The sequence below is a fragment of the Giraffa tippelskirchi genome, chromosome 4, assembly GCF_054371585.1.
Source record: "Giraffa tippelskirchi isolate mGirTip1 chromosome 4, T2T-mGirTip1v1.2.pri, whole genome shotgun sequence".
Taxonomy (NCBI): Eukaryota; Metazoa; Chordata; class Mammalia; order Artiodactyla; family Giraffidae; genus Giraffa; species Giraffa tippelskirchi.
The window spans coordinates 158283883-158300402 of NC_137278.1; the positions used below are offsets into that span (position 1 = coordinate 158283883).

The following is a 16520-nucleotide window of genomic DNA, read 5'->3' on the forward strand; positions in this document are numbered from 1 at the left end:
AAACTAGATCTGTTTTTATAGTGTTCTAGTGAAGGCAAGAGTACAACGGCATCATTTCGTATTATACAGGTGAAAACAAAACTTTAAAGGACCTCCAAATTTATCACTGTGGTTCAAGATAAACAGAGATGAATCACTCGACAAATTTTTACAGGACAATATGCTGAAGGTTTGGTACTAGAAGCTATAAAGTTCAATTTAAATATGCCTCAATAATTTCATAAAACTTTATTTAAAAAGGATACAAAACCAACGAAATAGTCAATAGAAAATTCTAAGGATGAAATTAATAAAACAGGTAGTAGAGGATTTAGGGGTTTTCTTAAAGGGATAATCTCTTGATCAGAAGTCACAAGTCACAAATTCTATCGTGCACTGACATTCACTGGCAAAAGCACAATTACGGAAACTGCCTCCCCTCCCTCCCACCTCAAGTGCTCTTAGTAGGTACTGTGGATGCTGTGACCTAGAGATTCTCCAGAGTCTCCTAATCTTTTGCAGTCTGCCATTCTGACAAACACCCGGAACTCTGTGGCTACAGATAAAATGAAAGTCGCTCAGTTGTATCCGACTCTGCGACCGCATGGACTATAGTCCATGGAAATCTCCAGGCCAGAATACTGGAGTGGGTAGCCTTTCCCTTCTCCAGGGGATCTTCCCTGTAGAAGATCAACCCAGGGATCAAACCCAGGTCTCCCACATTGCAGGTGGATTCTTTACCAGCTGAGCCACAAAGGAAGGCCAAGAATACTGGAGTGGGTAGCCCATCCCTTCTCCAGTGGATCTTCCCGACCCAGGAACTGAACCAGGATCGCCTGCATTGCAGGCAGATTCTTTACCAACTGAGCTATCAGGCTACAGATAAGGTAGATGCTAAGCTCATGAAGAATCTGCTTTATAGAGCTGCAACTTTTTACCCTGGACATTACAACAGCAAGCAATATATATATGACAAAAATAGGATTTATGCTTTTATACTAAAAGTCTAACACGTTATATTATTCTTCCTTCTTAGGAAGTCTACTTAGAATGTTACCAGTTAGTTTAGCGACAAGGCTATCAAATCACATAAACACTTTCAAAATAGTTTTGGCACCAGAATGATCTTATTAATCATCCCTATCTTGAGAATAAATGGAACTAGAGTGAGTATGTTATGTTGTGAGCAATGTGAATGGCTTTTGATTAAAACAGATATTTGCCTTATTTGGTATCTTGGTGCCCTTTTCACATTTATTTTTTCTTAAGGAAAGATGAAAAAATACAAAAGGGGTTAGTGATTCTACATTACTCATGGAAATGTAATACATTCCGTAAGTAAAAACATTCTGACTCAAATTGTAATGGGAGTCTTAGATGTATCTGAGGTGGGTCTGTAATTGGATGGGCAACATATAGAATATGAAGGGTCAGAAGGTTCATATTCTTCAAATATAAATTATCATTAACACTGGCCAAAATTCTGATGGGTCATCTTGTATAAGAGCCAAGATTTTACTTATAACACATTCCTAAGTAAATATAGAATGTATGTGCTCAGTCATGTCCAACTCTTTGTGATCCCATGGTCTTTGTAGCCCGCCAGGCTCCTCTGTCCATAGGATTTTCCAGGTAAGAATACTAGAGTGGGTTGCCACTTCTGCCTCCAGGGGATCTTTCTGACCCCGAGACTGAACCTGTGTCTCTTACATCTCCTGCATTGGCAGGTGGATTCTTTACCACTACACCACCTGGGAAGCCCAAAATATAGAATAATTGTGTAGAAAAAATAAATTTCATCATGGTCTTCACAGTATTGAATAAGGCATAAATCAATGTTTTCTTTCTGGGAAAAGGAACAACCTATATAAACCCTAGAATTATATAATATATATATATTCTATGCTCATTTTATTTACAGTTCAATTCTGTGGATTTACCTAGTTTGATGATTCTTGGTCACTGAATTATAAAATTAATTTGCATAGGAAGAAATTAAATTCTAAAATATTTAAGAATTGTGTATGTATACCAAGTATTTTTCCTGAATCCTTACCATGACAAATGGTTCAAGAGACTAAAAAGAAAAAAAAAGAGAGAGAGACTAAAAAGAATTAAAAAAAAAAAAAAAAAATAGTGTGTTCCCCCTTTCACGTAAAGAGAAAAAAAAAATACCTGGGTGCATGGTTAATTAGAGGCTGCGGTTTATATTTTGGAAAGTTGTAGTTCTTGAACTCATCATTTGAAGAAACACCTGGCCAATTTTCCTGAGATGGAGTTCCTGAATTTAAAAATATATGTACTTATAAATATATAGAAATTTTTATACAGGCAAATATATAAAGGCAGAACAAAAGTGTCTTAAATAATAATTTATATTTAGTTGATAATTTGATTGTTTCAACTAAAATTAGAATGATAGAAATAGTAAACAAGATAGACTTTTTTTCAGACTAAGCAAAGATCTCACAAAAATGATGCCTACTTGACATCTAAGTTAAAATATTTCCTAATAATGTGCTAAAAGTCAATTTTCAATAATATTTCTCTTCTCTGTTTTTCCATAAAATCATTATTGCACAGGTAGAAATCAGTAAATAGAAAGCAGAAGTTATCTAGAAGGATCTATCTTTATCTTAACATGCAAATTATGATTCTTATAACAGCTATTTATGTTAGTCTCAGTATCAAATTTATAAATATGTATTTTAAAGATGTAGTCATATCCAGCTACTCAATTATAGGTAACAAATCACTGGGAAGAGAGTTCTTCTGTTACCTAGCAGTCGGAAAATTAAGTGCAGTTCATCTTCCACAGTTGATCCTGGAAACAGAGGTCTTCCAGAAGCCATTTCAAAGAAAATGCAACCAACGCCCCTATAAAATATACCATTAAAAAAAAAAAAGAGTAGTCCATTTATATATTATTAAGCATAAGAATCTTTTCCTTAAGGCTGCCTCTCTGGAGAATTTTGTAATAGCCTGCTAGAAAATCTGCAGATTTCTTTCAGATGTAACTAAACTAACTTGTTAACATTTAGCTTATTTGTCTCATCTTCCGTACTTCTATATCCATTTTCCCCACTTAAAATGTCCAGCCCTCTTCTGCATGATCCTTAAAGAATACCACTAACCATAGCTAATAGTGATTTAATGCTTACTATGTGTTAGGCAGTGGTCAGCAGAGTTAGGGAGAAACAAATGATTCAAGATGTTTTTATGTAGGAAGCAGAGACAGAGCTCATAGATGTGGGGTAAAGTGAGTGAGAGTGAGTAAGACAGAGAGAGAGAGAGGGAGAGAATGTGTTAAGAGAAGGAAGAGAAATGGATAGAGGCTCACTAAATAGATACTGTCTTCTAGGACCTGTGTGAAGACATGAGTTTAAGATAGGAGTCCTTCCTTTAAAAGACTCACAACCTAGCAATTACATATATATAAATTAAAATATTATATAGAAGATTAAATAATGGAGCCACTAGGGAAACAGTATGGTAACTGATCAAAAAATGTAAAATTGAATTGCCATATGATCTAGCAATTCCAAGTATATAACCAAAAGGAAAGCAGTATCTCAAAGAGGTATTTGTACACTCATGTCCACAGCAGCACAAAAAGCCAAAACGTGGTAACAACCCAACTGTCCATCAGTGCATGAATCAATAAACAAAATAACATATACGTACAGTGATTGCTGCTGCTGCTAAGTCACTTCAGTCGTGTCCGACTCTGTGCGACCCCACAGACGGCAGCCCACCAGGCTCCCCCGTCCCTGGGATTCTCCAGGCAAGAACACTGGAGTGGATTGCCATTTCCTTCTCCAATGCATGGAAGTGAAAAGTGAAAGTGAAGTCTCTCAGTCGTGTCTGACTCTTAGCGACCCCATGACTGCAGCCTACCAGGCTCCTCTGTCCATGGGATTTTCCAGGCAAGAGCACTGGAGTAGGGTGCCATTGCCTTCTCCGGTATGTACAGTGATTATTCAGCCTTAAAAATGAAGGAAATTCTGACACATAAAAAAGTCAAGTATCTATCTTCACCAGGGGTAAACCTTGATGACATTTATGCTAAGTAAAATAAACCAGTTACAACAAAACAAATACTGTATGATTTCACCTATATGAGGTACTTAGAAAAGTCAAATTCACAAACACAGAAAGAAAAACAGTGGAGGGAGAGGGAAATGGGAGTTACCATTTAATAAGTACAGAGTTTCAGTCTGCAAAATGAAAAAAGTTGTGGAGATTGATGATGATGGATGCACAGCACTGTAAATGTACTTAATGGTAAATTTGGTTATATATATTTCCCAAAATTTAAAGAAGCTTAGAAAAGAAAAAATGTTTCACAATACAAATTATATAAATGTTCAACCCAAGACAACAACAAAACAAAGTATATGATTTATCACTACACAAAGAGTACTTGCAGTTAAGTGTAACCACAGTTCACAGGAAAAAATTAGCCATGGGAGGCTAGGTTATAGTCAGGGAGGATTTATGAAAAACTATTTTTTGAAGGCCCTAGGCACAGGCCTTAGTCAGAGAAACAGAGTAGTCATTCAAGACAGGTGAACTGGTATGAATATAAGAGCAAAGCTGGGAAAGCCCAGGTTATTTATGAAATATAGTAAGTAGCCATTTGGCTAAATGGAAACATCTATGCTGAATAGTCTGAAGTAAACTGAAAACGGTAGAGACGTTTTATGAAGATTATTAAACATCAGATTGAAGAACGATACCTTATTATATAACAGGTAGTGAATGGGGAAGCAGCAAATGTGTTTGAATAAAGGAGTGTCATGATCAAAGTGCCGGGTGAGGAAGATTACTACTGTATTTCACTATGTTGAGATCAACTTAAAGCAAGTGGGTTTTGGTGAATATTAAACAATGATAAAAATAATAATTTTGTACCAGACACTCTTCAAAGTGCTTTATATATATCAGCTCATTTGGTCTTAACATTATTCACAGAACAGGCTTTTAAAATAGTTATTGTTATGATTCCCATTTCCTTAAATGAGGAAACCAAGGCACAGGCCAGTAATTTCAAAAAGGTTATACAGTTTAAGTGGTAGAATTGGTCTTTAAACCTAGGTGATCCTACTTGCCAGAACTCTTCATCCTTGTTTATATTGTCTCTCTTTAAAAAAACATCTCCTTAAAGCCAAATACCAATCAGTATGTCCTGTGTTAATGGCTACATTCTTTCAAAATTATAAATGGCAATAACATATGCACATATTTACCACATGTCAATCTGTGTTGAGTACTCTGAGGAACCCAGAAGCACATCAGGTGGCCGGTACCAAAGTGTGACAACTTCATTTGAGTAGGTCTTTGTGGGAACAGACTTGGCTCTGGCTAGTCCTTCACAGGGAAAAGAAAACAAGAAATAGCTAGAATGTATTTCCCAGTTCATATGACTACAATGACTCCAGTCACAAGGATGCCTGAAATGGCTACTCGATACCCTTTTTGAAGCTTAACAAAATTCGTTTTATGAATTTTTGAGTATGCATGGTCTTGGGTCAGCAAATTTTCATGTAATTAAACTAAATAATAACAATTCCACAGTCAGGGACTATGTTTACTTTTATGAGTGAATGCACCCGGTCTCAGTATCTGGGCTAATCTAAACTTCAGATATCTTCCTTCTATCCATGATTATGCCAAAATTACTTCCTACTTCAATTTAAATTAATGCAAAACAGGCCAATGATATTAAGATAAACAATTTTACTTCTTGCAGTTATAGGCTTATTGACTTTTAACCTGATTACACTTTTCATTTGCTGTACCAATTCTTACCAAAAAGCATGAAGTTACTGGTCCATGATCCTGTTAAGTTTTATTAACAATTCCCTCGCAGAAGTTTTTATTTAAAAAGTTTCCTTGGAAGAAACTACACTGTCATTCTGTACTTCTTAAGTTTTACGTTATATAGTTAATATTAAAATACAATGAACTTGGTCTTTGGATATTATTAGTTGCTGTAGATAACATGTACCATTCCTTTGCCTGTTGAATATGAAATTCACTGATTATCTAGATATAAAGGCAAGAGCTCACAACTTTCTCTCTTGAGCCACTAGTGTAAGAGTTGCTTTTATTACCTCCATGCCTCCAAATTCTGATCACCTAAAGAAGTAACTTTTTAAAAGCTATCTGAAGAAATAATTTTAACATATACTTTATTTCAAACAACAGGGAATAATTCATTCACAGGCTGTGATTTGTGCTGTGTGTAACTATTATATCTGATTAAAATACTAAGTAAGAAAAATGTCATAGAAAGATAATTCAATACTTTGTTAAACCAGATATAGTCACCCAAGTGAATTTTTTTTTTTTAAATCAGGCAGTACTCATACTATTTTCATTTAGTTTAAGGGCTAAAGGATGTAACTGAAACAACGTTGACATTATTTTATTTAATTACAGATTTTACTCTACCATCCCAATTTGGTAAAATAAATTCAAAATTTTTTGATAATTAGCAAATGGGAGCAACTTTCTGATTCCTCTTCCTGATATAATACTGGGTTATAAGGGGGAAAGGACAGGCTGCACATTTGCTATTCCTATACATACAACATCAAAGCAACTGCAGTTGTAGTTTCCTCAGTACCTATACTTCTTCTCCTGAGAGAATTCTAAACTATGGTACTTGCTCAAACAGGCTTCTGGTTCAGTTCACAATTAGATTTGCAATACTGGCATGAAATGCAATAGACAATAATCTCGTCTAACTTAGCCAAATGTGACATGGTATTATTATATAAGCCATTTTTATTAATGAAAATGTCTATTTATATGAATACTTCCCTGATCACAGGATAATCTAGATCAACAACAACTTTATACCTTTGGAGATCCCCTGAAAGGGTCTCAGCATGTTTAGGGGACTATGGACCACTTCTGAGAACCTGTGATGTTTAGCATTCACTAACATAACTGACCACCAAAATTTTCAAATATCTTCCAAAAACTTCTAAACCCACATAAAAGCAATCATACAGTGTCAATACTCGTTTGTTTTTTTTAAACTTAACCACCTAGAACTATCTACAAATATCTCATACATTCCATACCAAAATCTGCTAGCTTTAATTCTCCTTTTTCATTAATGAGGAGGTTCTGTGGTTTTAAATCTCGGTGTAACACCTTTCTTCTGTGGCAATATGCCAAACCACGTAGAATTTGGTATAAAAACAGCTATGGAAACAAAAAACAGAAATTAGTCTTACAGATAATAAGACATACTTTGGTATAAGTTACGGTAAACAGAAAAGCAACTGACCTAGAATAGTCAAAGAAAAAAAAGGAACCATCTCCTTTTCCTTACATACTTATCTGAATTTTATAATTTATTATTCTATTTGAAGCATCTATTTTTTTAGTGTGAACAAATGAAACTTTATCTTAGTAGTAATAGTTCACTTGTTACTGAAAATGATTTTAAATAAATGTACCTCATAAACTTACAGGTCTACTAATTAGGTTTACAGTTTAATTATGAAATTCTCACAAAACAATCAATCTTCTACCATTACCCCACCCTACTCCCCCTGAAAAAAAACCGATGTGGGACAAAGCCTTTAATATAAGGCACTGGAGTTGGTGGTTTTATGAACATTTTGATGTGTCAAAGAGATCGGTGCTGCACAGCTCTGGCAAATTACGTGCTATAAAAATAACCTAAAATAACCTAACCCAGCTTCTATCACCCACCTCCCGGGTACTTTACTTTCAGCACCTCCCACTCAGCCTTCAAAACCTGCTATGATTCAGAAAAGGGATTAAGCACTGTGGAGCTCTGAATGACTCTTGGAAAAAAGCAATTTCTATAAGGCTAATGGTAGACATTTTTGTTGCAGATTTTGGTGGAAAAGGGAATATGAAACGCAGAAGGTATTTGATTCTTTGTGGTTAACAAAAGAGCCTCAAGTCCAGAGCATTCAGGAGTGTACCCTTGGTTTTCTTGGAAGGTGAAAAATAGCATTAGAACTTCGAGAATAAGCCAAGGCAGCAGGTGAACAGTGGGCCGGAAGAAATTGTAATTAGCAGAGCTTCTATACTCTACATATTTATGTTTTGAAAACTCTTAAATTACTACTTCCAAATATTCTCATTACTTTTTATGTTTAACAGAGAATAAAATACCTTGCAACTTAATTCAGGCATGCAGACTGGGCTCAAGACAAATAAACTTCTCAAATCTTTGTCAAATTATGATAATTAAGGACAACTTTATTTCCAAATTACTGATAATATGATTGCAGGAAAAACCATAAGAAGAAGTAAACACAAGTGAGATTCATAACACTTTGCCAAATAAAATATAAAATATGATGAGAACAATTCTCATAGAAAATATATGGAAAAGAGACTTAAAACTTAAAGCCTTATTCTAAAATTCCTAGCAATGTGTTATATCCAAATATTTTGGACTATTTTTTAGTAAAAGAAACTGGCTCTCCTTTATACCAAACTTAACTATTTTAAAAAGTATCTTAAGTTTAAAGTTAGTATCTATAGACCTGGAACTGTTGCAAAATCACAGCTGGGACAGCCTATTTCCAAAACAGTCTCACGAACCATTGATTGAGTTCGGATAAACAGATCTTTGCTAAATTTGGAGTAAATCCAGTCAAAGAAACCTAGTGTAAGAACACAACTGTATAAAGCGTTTTTACTTGATCTTACTTTTACTTTTGGGCTTTATCTGGCACAAAGTTTATGTCAAACTTTTCTATCATTACTTGCATCTTCACATATTTTTCAGGTAAGAAAACATAATTATCTTACTTTTCCTCCTAATAGTGCAGAATGGTATTTCCAGACTAGTATTCCTAACACCTATGCAGCTTCCTGACCTTACTCATTAGATTAGTACTTTCAAAAGTTGTTTTATAATTAAATTAAATACCATTCTAAATATGAGGACTTTGCCATTTAAAGGAGGCCCTTTACAAAATGCACTGTATCATTTTCATTTACCTGAAACATTTGGATTCTGATAAAACAGGCTTGTTGTTTTCTTTTTAAGCAGAATATACCTATAAATGTATTCTATATATATCCAAGAGAACCAATAATACTGTGAAAGGAAATGTCAGAAGACTTTTCTGTTTTGAAGCAGAAAAAGGTTAAGGTTTATTGAAGGGCCAAGCAAGGAAAACAGGTGGCTCCTACTCAAAAACCTCAAATTCCTCTGAAGTACTTATTAAAACTTTTAAAATGAAGTAGTTCTACAAAAAAGGTCTGATTCTAGGAAATACTACAGTATAGCAAACAAAGTTCTGAGTAAATGTGTTCAGACAACAACAGCCTATTTAAAATGCGTAACAAAAAATTCCGAAGCAGAATAGTTACGAGACTGGCGTATTTCATTATGTAATGCAGTTTGTCTCTGCTTAAGTGTTTGTCTCTAAACAAAATTTTAAACGACACAGTAAGCATACCTTTACATTGTGCATACTCATGATGTTTCCACAGTCATCCATGTACTGTTTTAGATCTTTATCCTAAAAAAATATAGCACTATGTGATACATAGTTTTGATAAGGCATGACATTTACTTATTTAGTTTTTAAAAATAAGTGTGCTTTTTAAAATTGAAGTATAGTTGCTTTTCAATGTTGTGTTAGTTTCTGGTATACAGAAAAGTGATTCAGTTATAGATATTAAATATTCTTTTTTAAAAAAATTAGTTGTTTTTTGAAGAAAGATACTGAATGTACCACACATAATTAAATACTAATAACAAGAATGTCCCTGGGGCTGTTAAAAAAAATCCAATCTGTGATGTTTTATTATAGCAAAATTAAATACTGAAGTTTTATTAAATGCTTACCAGATACTCAAAGACCAGAGTCAAAGATTTATCTGTATGAACAATGTCATGTAAGGTTACTATATTTGCATGTTTTAGATCCTTTAATAGTGAAACTGCAAAACAGAAAAGAAAGCCAATTATTTAGTCTGTGGTAGCCAGTCTTTTAAAAAACCCTAAGTTTAACATATGAATGCCTGAATTTAGGAGTCTCTTAAAACAATCCAAGGGGATTTGTAGTAGAAATTTTAATAGAATTTTTCCTTTTCTTTTATGGTACTGGGTTTGATATTTTTAATACTTAAATTATTCCCAATACTACATTAATACTCTTCATAACATCTTTTTTTCCCTCAAATGTTAACTTATTGAGACTGTCCCAAGTTATGTTTTCTTCTTCCAAACTGGCTTATCAGTTGCCTCAAGCCATTTTCTGGATAATCCTTTAAAAAAAATGGTACCATTATAAAAATATATTTACATCCTGTATACACTATTTATGGTCAGCTCTTCTCCCATGCACCAATATGTAACATTTCCCAATGTCAAGTATTTGTCTATGACAATGATCTTATGACTTCATAGTATTTCATCATAAGATGTATGATAATATATCTAATTCCTTTTTGTTAAATATTTTAGCTTTAGATATCAGGACCTCATTTTATTGTATTCTTTTTCCTCAATGAGATGCCATTAGTTGTGATGGCATATTATTTTCCAGTCATGTATTATTTCTATATCCGAGCTCTTTGTACTTACAAAAAGTGAACTCTTATTACATAGCTTTGGTTTTAAAATGTTCTATATAAATTTCATAAAACATTCTGCTCACAAGAAGTACTAATTATACCTTCTCTTATTGCTGTGCAGGGTGCACCTTCTTCATGTTCCAACCGGATCTCTTTCAAGGCCACCAAATTCTCTGTCAATTTACTTCTTCCTTTATATACTGTTGCATATGTACCCTACAAAATATATTTTTGAAAGATACATGAAAGCAGCATGAGTCTATCTATATTATCAATACAGAAAGAGCCCTAACTAAATTTCTAATTTCTAACCATGTGTTAAATTCCACCTTGCAGAGAAAACTCCACCATGATTAGTCTTGGTTTTCCTACAGCTAAGAGGACTTTCAGTTCCCTGTGCACAGCTTCCCTACTCTTACAACCCTACAGAGTGCTTCAAGTAAAAACATAAGGAGAATATTTAATTTAAAAGTATTGTATTAACTATAACTACAATGGTATGTGAAGATTGAGGAAATTAAGCACATTAAGTGAAAACTGAAACTCTAAGTATTATTAAAATTTTACCCATTTTCAGAATCTCTGTATGCTACAGCTAGCTCTCCTTTAAAAACCAAATGTATTCTACAGACAGTTCTCAAACTCCCTTCAGTTCAGTTACTCAGTCGTGTCCGACTCTTTGCGACCCCATGAATCGCAGCACGCCAGGCCTCCCTGTCCATCACCAACTCCCGGAGTCTACCCAAACCCACGTCCATCGAGTCGGTGATGCCATCTAACCATCTCATCCTCTGTCGTCTCCTTCTCCTCCTGCCCCCAATCCTTCCCAGCATTAGGGTCTTTTCCAATGAGTCAACTCTTCATATGAGGTGGCCAAAGTATTGGAGTTTCAGCCTCAACATCAGTCCTTCCAATGAACACTCAGGACTGATCTCCCTTAGGATGGACTGGTTGGAACTCCTTGCAGGCCAAGGGACCCTCAAGAGTCTTGTCCAACACCACAGTTCAAAAGCATCAATTCTTCGGCGCTCAGCTTTCTTCACCGTCCAACTCTCACATCCACACATGACTGCTGGAAAAACCATAGCCTGGACTAGATGGACCTTTGTTGGCAAAGTAATGTCTCTGCTTTTAAATATGCTATCTAGGTTGGTCATAACCTTCCTTCCAAGGAGTAAGCGTCCTTTAATTTCATGGCTGCAATCACCATCAGCAGTGATTTTGGAGCCCAAAAAACTAAAGTCTGACACTGTTTCCACTGTTTCCCCATCTATTTCCCATGAAGTGATGGGACCAGATGCCATGATCTTAGTTTTCTGAATGTTGAGCTTTAAGCCAACTTTTTCACTCTCCTCTTTCACTTTCATCAAGAGGCTCTTTAGTTCTTCTTCGCTTTCTGCCATAAGGGTGGTATCATCTACATATCTGAGGTTATTGATATTTCTCCCGGCAATCTTGACTCCAGCTTGTGTTTCTTCCAGCCCAGCGTTTCTCATGATGTCCTCTGCATGTAAGTTAAATAAGCAGGGTGACAATATACAGCCTTGACGTACTGCTTTTCCTATTTGGAACCAGTCTGTTGTTCCATGTCCAGTTCTAACTGTTGTTTCCTGACCTGCATACAGGTTTCTCAAGAGACAGGTCAGATGGTCTGGTAGTCCCATCTCTTTCAGAATTTTCCACAGTTTATTGTGATCCACACAGTCAAAGGCTTTGGCATAGTCAATAAAGCAGAAATAGATGTTGTTATGGAACCCTCTTGCTTTTTTGATGATACAGCGGATGTTGGCAGTAAGGCCTCCCTATTAACTAATTCTGTTATTTTGCACTTTATCACTCTGGGAAGCAGACCATTTCAAAATTAGCACTAGTAGCAAGTTCAAGAAAAAAACCTAGAATTTCATTTCAAAAAAATGAGCCAAGAATTTCCTTAACCTTTAAGATGCATCTTTAGCCTTACAGGTAGTATTTTGATTTTTCACAAGTTTGAACACATGGAATTTCCCATATGACAGCACAGTCACAGAGTACCAAGGAGCAAACTAAAAGATAGATGCCTATTTTGTTACCAAAAAAGCACAATATTTTGTGCATCAACAGAAGGTTACAATGCTATTAAAAAAATTCATTTCTTCTCACACTGATGGAATAATTTCAAGAATTGAAGGGCATTTCCTTCTAACATTCTGTTGCCTTTATAGGACAAGATACAATCTTTTAGGTGATAAACAAGAAAAATATGTATCTTACATTTTCGAAATAAGTATTAACTTACCTCTCCAAGCTTTTCCAATTTGATGTAGGTTTCCATTTTTCCAAACCCAATTTCTGACTGAAAGCAAACAATTATGGATTTAGTATTCTTAAAATTTCAATTCTTCTCTGCCTCAATATCTGAAATTCTCCTGCTCTTGGAATGTTTTGGAATAGAAAAATCTGATTAAAGAGTTGAACATCTGTCAAATTTTAAAATAATTTTTTAAAATTTGAACATTCAAAGGCTCAAAAACAAAGTTCACAATTAAAATTGTCAACTCATCTTTTTTACAAATCGATAAACATTCTGCTTTGAAAAAATTCTGTTCTACCTTTAGACTCTGAAATTTTAAGATATCACAGGCATTTTAGGATACGAAAGCATTTTATTAAAGATAACTACATGATTTAACAAAATCACAAAATAACCAATTTTCCTACGTATTTTCCTCCGTCAATCTTTTGTTTTCCCTAGGAAGGCCTGCAAACAAAACACTATTCCAGGTTTTCCCATTGAAATATAATAAGAAAGATAACTACATGTCATACTCTATGATGAGTCAGGAAATGGGTAACACAGAAGAAGTAATATAAGTCTAAATCAGTCTCCTCCATCCCCCACAAAAGGCTTTAAAAGTGAGTTCTCAAAAGCATTGCTTTTAAATTCCTTGAGCTTGTTTAACTATGTTGTATGGAGTCGATAAATGAGGTAGATGGAATACTCAAATATGCAATGGAAACCCAGTATTTAAAAAATAATTTTAAAAAACACCTAACACAAAAGATTTAGGGGAAAAAATAAAATGATAAAAATTTAGAGACTAAGAGAGCAGAGATAGGGGAAAATAGTTAAAAAGAAGAGAATAAGAATTTTCTTAAATTCTTTTCTAGTACCCCTTTTGTAGATAGTGGAAAGGGCAACAGTAATCTAAAACTTCACTTCTCAGAGTGATACTAATGCCCTTAAGTAGCCAATGAAAGGAATAATGTTCTTTTATATATAACTTCAGCTCTTAAAGGTATATGCTGGATCATTAAATTCTATGTCAAATTCTGGAGGTTCAGATACACTTTTTCTGGAGGTGTTGAACAAAATAAAAATGATACTTGACAATCTGACTTAACATCACTCACCGCTTGAAACAAAAAGGTAAACTGCCCAAAACTGACAGTTAAAAGTAGCAGGGGCCTCTCAAAGGAACTGTTGTTATCCTTTTTTACAAGACATATATATCACTTTAAAAGCCATGAGGAAAACTGCATATTCAATGGTACTCATTCAATTCTGGTAAACTAATAAAAACCGTGGTCACAGGTGGTACTGGCAGTTATCACCGAAGGACTGAAAAATTGCTTCTCTCTGTGTACTGTTAAAGACTTTTTTCTATATATGGTATTTAAAAAAAAAAAGAAGTGAGATTTTTGGAACCCATCATGATCCATCTACCCACACACTATTTTATATATGATTGACAGATATTAAGTCCTTATTCTGTATTGTCAATAATTATACAGGATAATAAAACTACAATAGACAACACTTTCCAAATACAAATGGAATCTTTTATTTTAATTTTACTATGGGAAATGTAGCAAAGAGACCACGATTTGATACAGGAGAACCTGATTCTGAATAATCTTTTGATTTTGTAGTTTTTCTATAGTCTATTTACATATGATCTCACATAACACTTAAAAAAAAAAAGGCTAATTGCCAAGGTCACACAAACTATGATAGTGTGTTTATTTTCTTATACCTATCTCTAGAATTCAGGTGATTAAATTCACAAACATGGAACTAATTTGACATGAATTTCAAGTCTCACCTGATTTTTTTATGAAGGAAAAAGAACTAATAGCAAGAATAAATGGAAACTAGTATGAACAAAATTATCAATGTCCCCCCCAACAAGATATAATTAAAATGTCATCATCTGCAACAGTGAGAAGCACATAGTAAAATATAACTATAAGCAAGGAACTTTTTTTTTTTTTTGCCACACCACGTCTTGTGGAAACTTAGTTCCTCAACCAGGGACTGAACCACGCCCCCAACAGCAAAAGTACATTGTCCTAAACCACTGGACCACCAGGGAATTCCCTGGGAACTTTTTCTTATTAGGAGTTTGGAAATTTTCTTATTCATTTTTTTAATCTTAAGTGAATAAATACTAGAATGTCCTTATAAGATCAAGTACACTTTGGTCTAACGGTGGCTTTGACAAAAATGCTAAAGTTTTTTTTTTAAAGAGTGGATGAACGAACTACAAATTCAAGACTGTAAAGACAGTACTGATGTAGAGATTACCATATCATATAAAGTATACAAGGAATAAACTATAAGAGATGCAAGAAATATTAACATTACAAAGAGTCACTCTTTAAATAGTGAAATTTAGTGAGATCATTAAAATATATTGAAAAGTACGCTTTTTAAAAAGAGGGTAAATACTGGAATTGTCTGCCACAACCCAATTAAAGAGGTTTTGAATTGGGTTGACCACATTTTAATGATTCCCAACCTTTAGGATTTAGTAATTACATCCAATTTATTACTTAACTGAATCTTTATATGGAATTTCTAGAAAATTTTGCTTGCATTTTTATCTGCTGAACATGACAAGATTAACAATAGACATAATGACTAGCTTGTTGACACGCTCTCCTACGGAAATTATTCAGAGGACAGAAGACAAAGCTCATTTATTCAACATTTACCAAGCATAATGCTAGGTACTGGGGATACAGTGAAGAAGACAGACATGATCCCTCCTCTCATGAGTTCACAATCTGGACTGAGTTTCATCCTAGATTATTTTAGAATATTTTTAAAGTCTCATAAAAACAGAAATAATAGCTGTATGATTGGAACAATACACTTTGCATTTTAATACAATATAAAAATCTTAATTCTGCTTCAAATGAAGATAATTTTTTTTCTGATACTTCACTGCTCTAATACTTAGCTTTTTGGAAAAACAAACAAACTCCTGTTCAAATAGCTCTTATAGCTGAGTAACATTTCACTGTTAAGTCAGAAAGAGAAAGACAAATACTCTATATTAACGCATGCATCTGGAATCTAGAAAGATGGTACTGATGAACCTATTTGCAGGGTAGCAATGGAAACACAGGACATAAAGAGAACAGACTTGTGAACACAGTGGGGGAAGGAGAGGGTGGGACAAATTGAGAGACTAGCATGGAAACATATACATTACCATATGTAAAACAGATAGCAAGTGGGAATTTGCTGTGTGACACAAGGAGCTCAACCCAGTGCTCTGTGACAACCTAGAGGGGTGGGGTGGGGAGGGAAATGGGAGGAGGGTTCAGGAGGAGGGAGGGGACATATGTATATCTGTGGCTGATTCATGCTGATGTATGGCAGAAATCAATACAATATTGTAAAGCAACTATCCTCCAATAAAAATAAAAATAAAAAAATAGCTCTTATACAATAAGCACATGAAAGTTAAATAAAATAAAAACAAATTATAATTTATAATAGTCTTCCTGTAATTTAGAGTAACTTGTAAGTAGCATTGATTATTATAGGATATTTCTTCGTTACTTTGGTCTAAGAGTATAATCATTCTACCAAAGTTATAAAGAGGTATTACATTCTGGCAATGCAATTCTAAATGAGCTTCAAAACAACTGAAACATGTGCAAAAGCTCTATTAGATGCCATT

At 34.4% G+C, this 16520-nt stretch overlaps 1 protein-coding gene across 12 annotated transcripts in view; it reads right to left on the reverse strand.

Moving 5' to 3' along the window:
• Window positions 1-16520, reverse strand: part of CDK17 (cyclin dependent kinase 17) — a 128254-nt gene that overhangs the window by 32227 nt on the left and 79507 nt on the right. For 11 of the 12 annotated variants that reach the window (XR_014083406.1, XR_014083405.1, XR_014083408.1 and 8 more), the window contains 8 exons: window positions 12845-12901; window positions 10671-10785; window positions 9839-9933; window positions 9447-9509; window positions 7074-7197; window positions 5229-5349; window positions 2759-2856; window positions 2155-2260 (listed from right to left, as the gene is read on the reverse strand). Coding sequence is in view for 8 of the 12 variants with exons in the window: in XM_081595335.1 (XP_081451461.1) it covers window positions 2155-2260; window positions 2759-2856; window positions 5229-5349; window positions 7074-7197; window positions 9447-9509; window positions 9839-9933; window positions 10671-10785; window positions 12845-12901 (779 nt within the window). In the remaining 4 variants the exon portion in view is untranslated. The remainder of the gene's footprint in view (window positions 1-2154; window positions 2261-2758; window positions 2857-5228; window positions 5350-7073; window positions 7198-9446; window positions 9510-9838; window positions 9934-10670; window positions 10786-12844; window positions 12902-16520) is intronic. The other variant, XM_081595342.1, reaches the window with a different exon arrangement.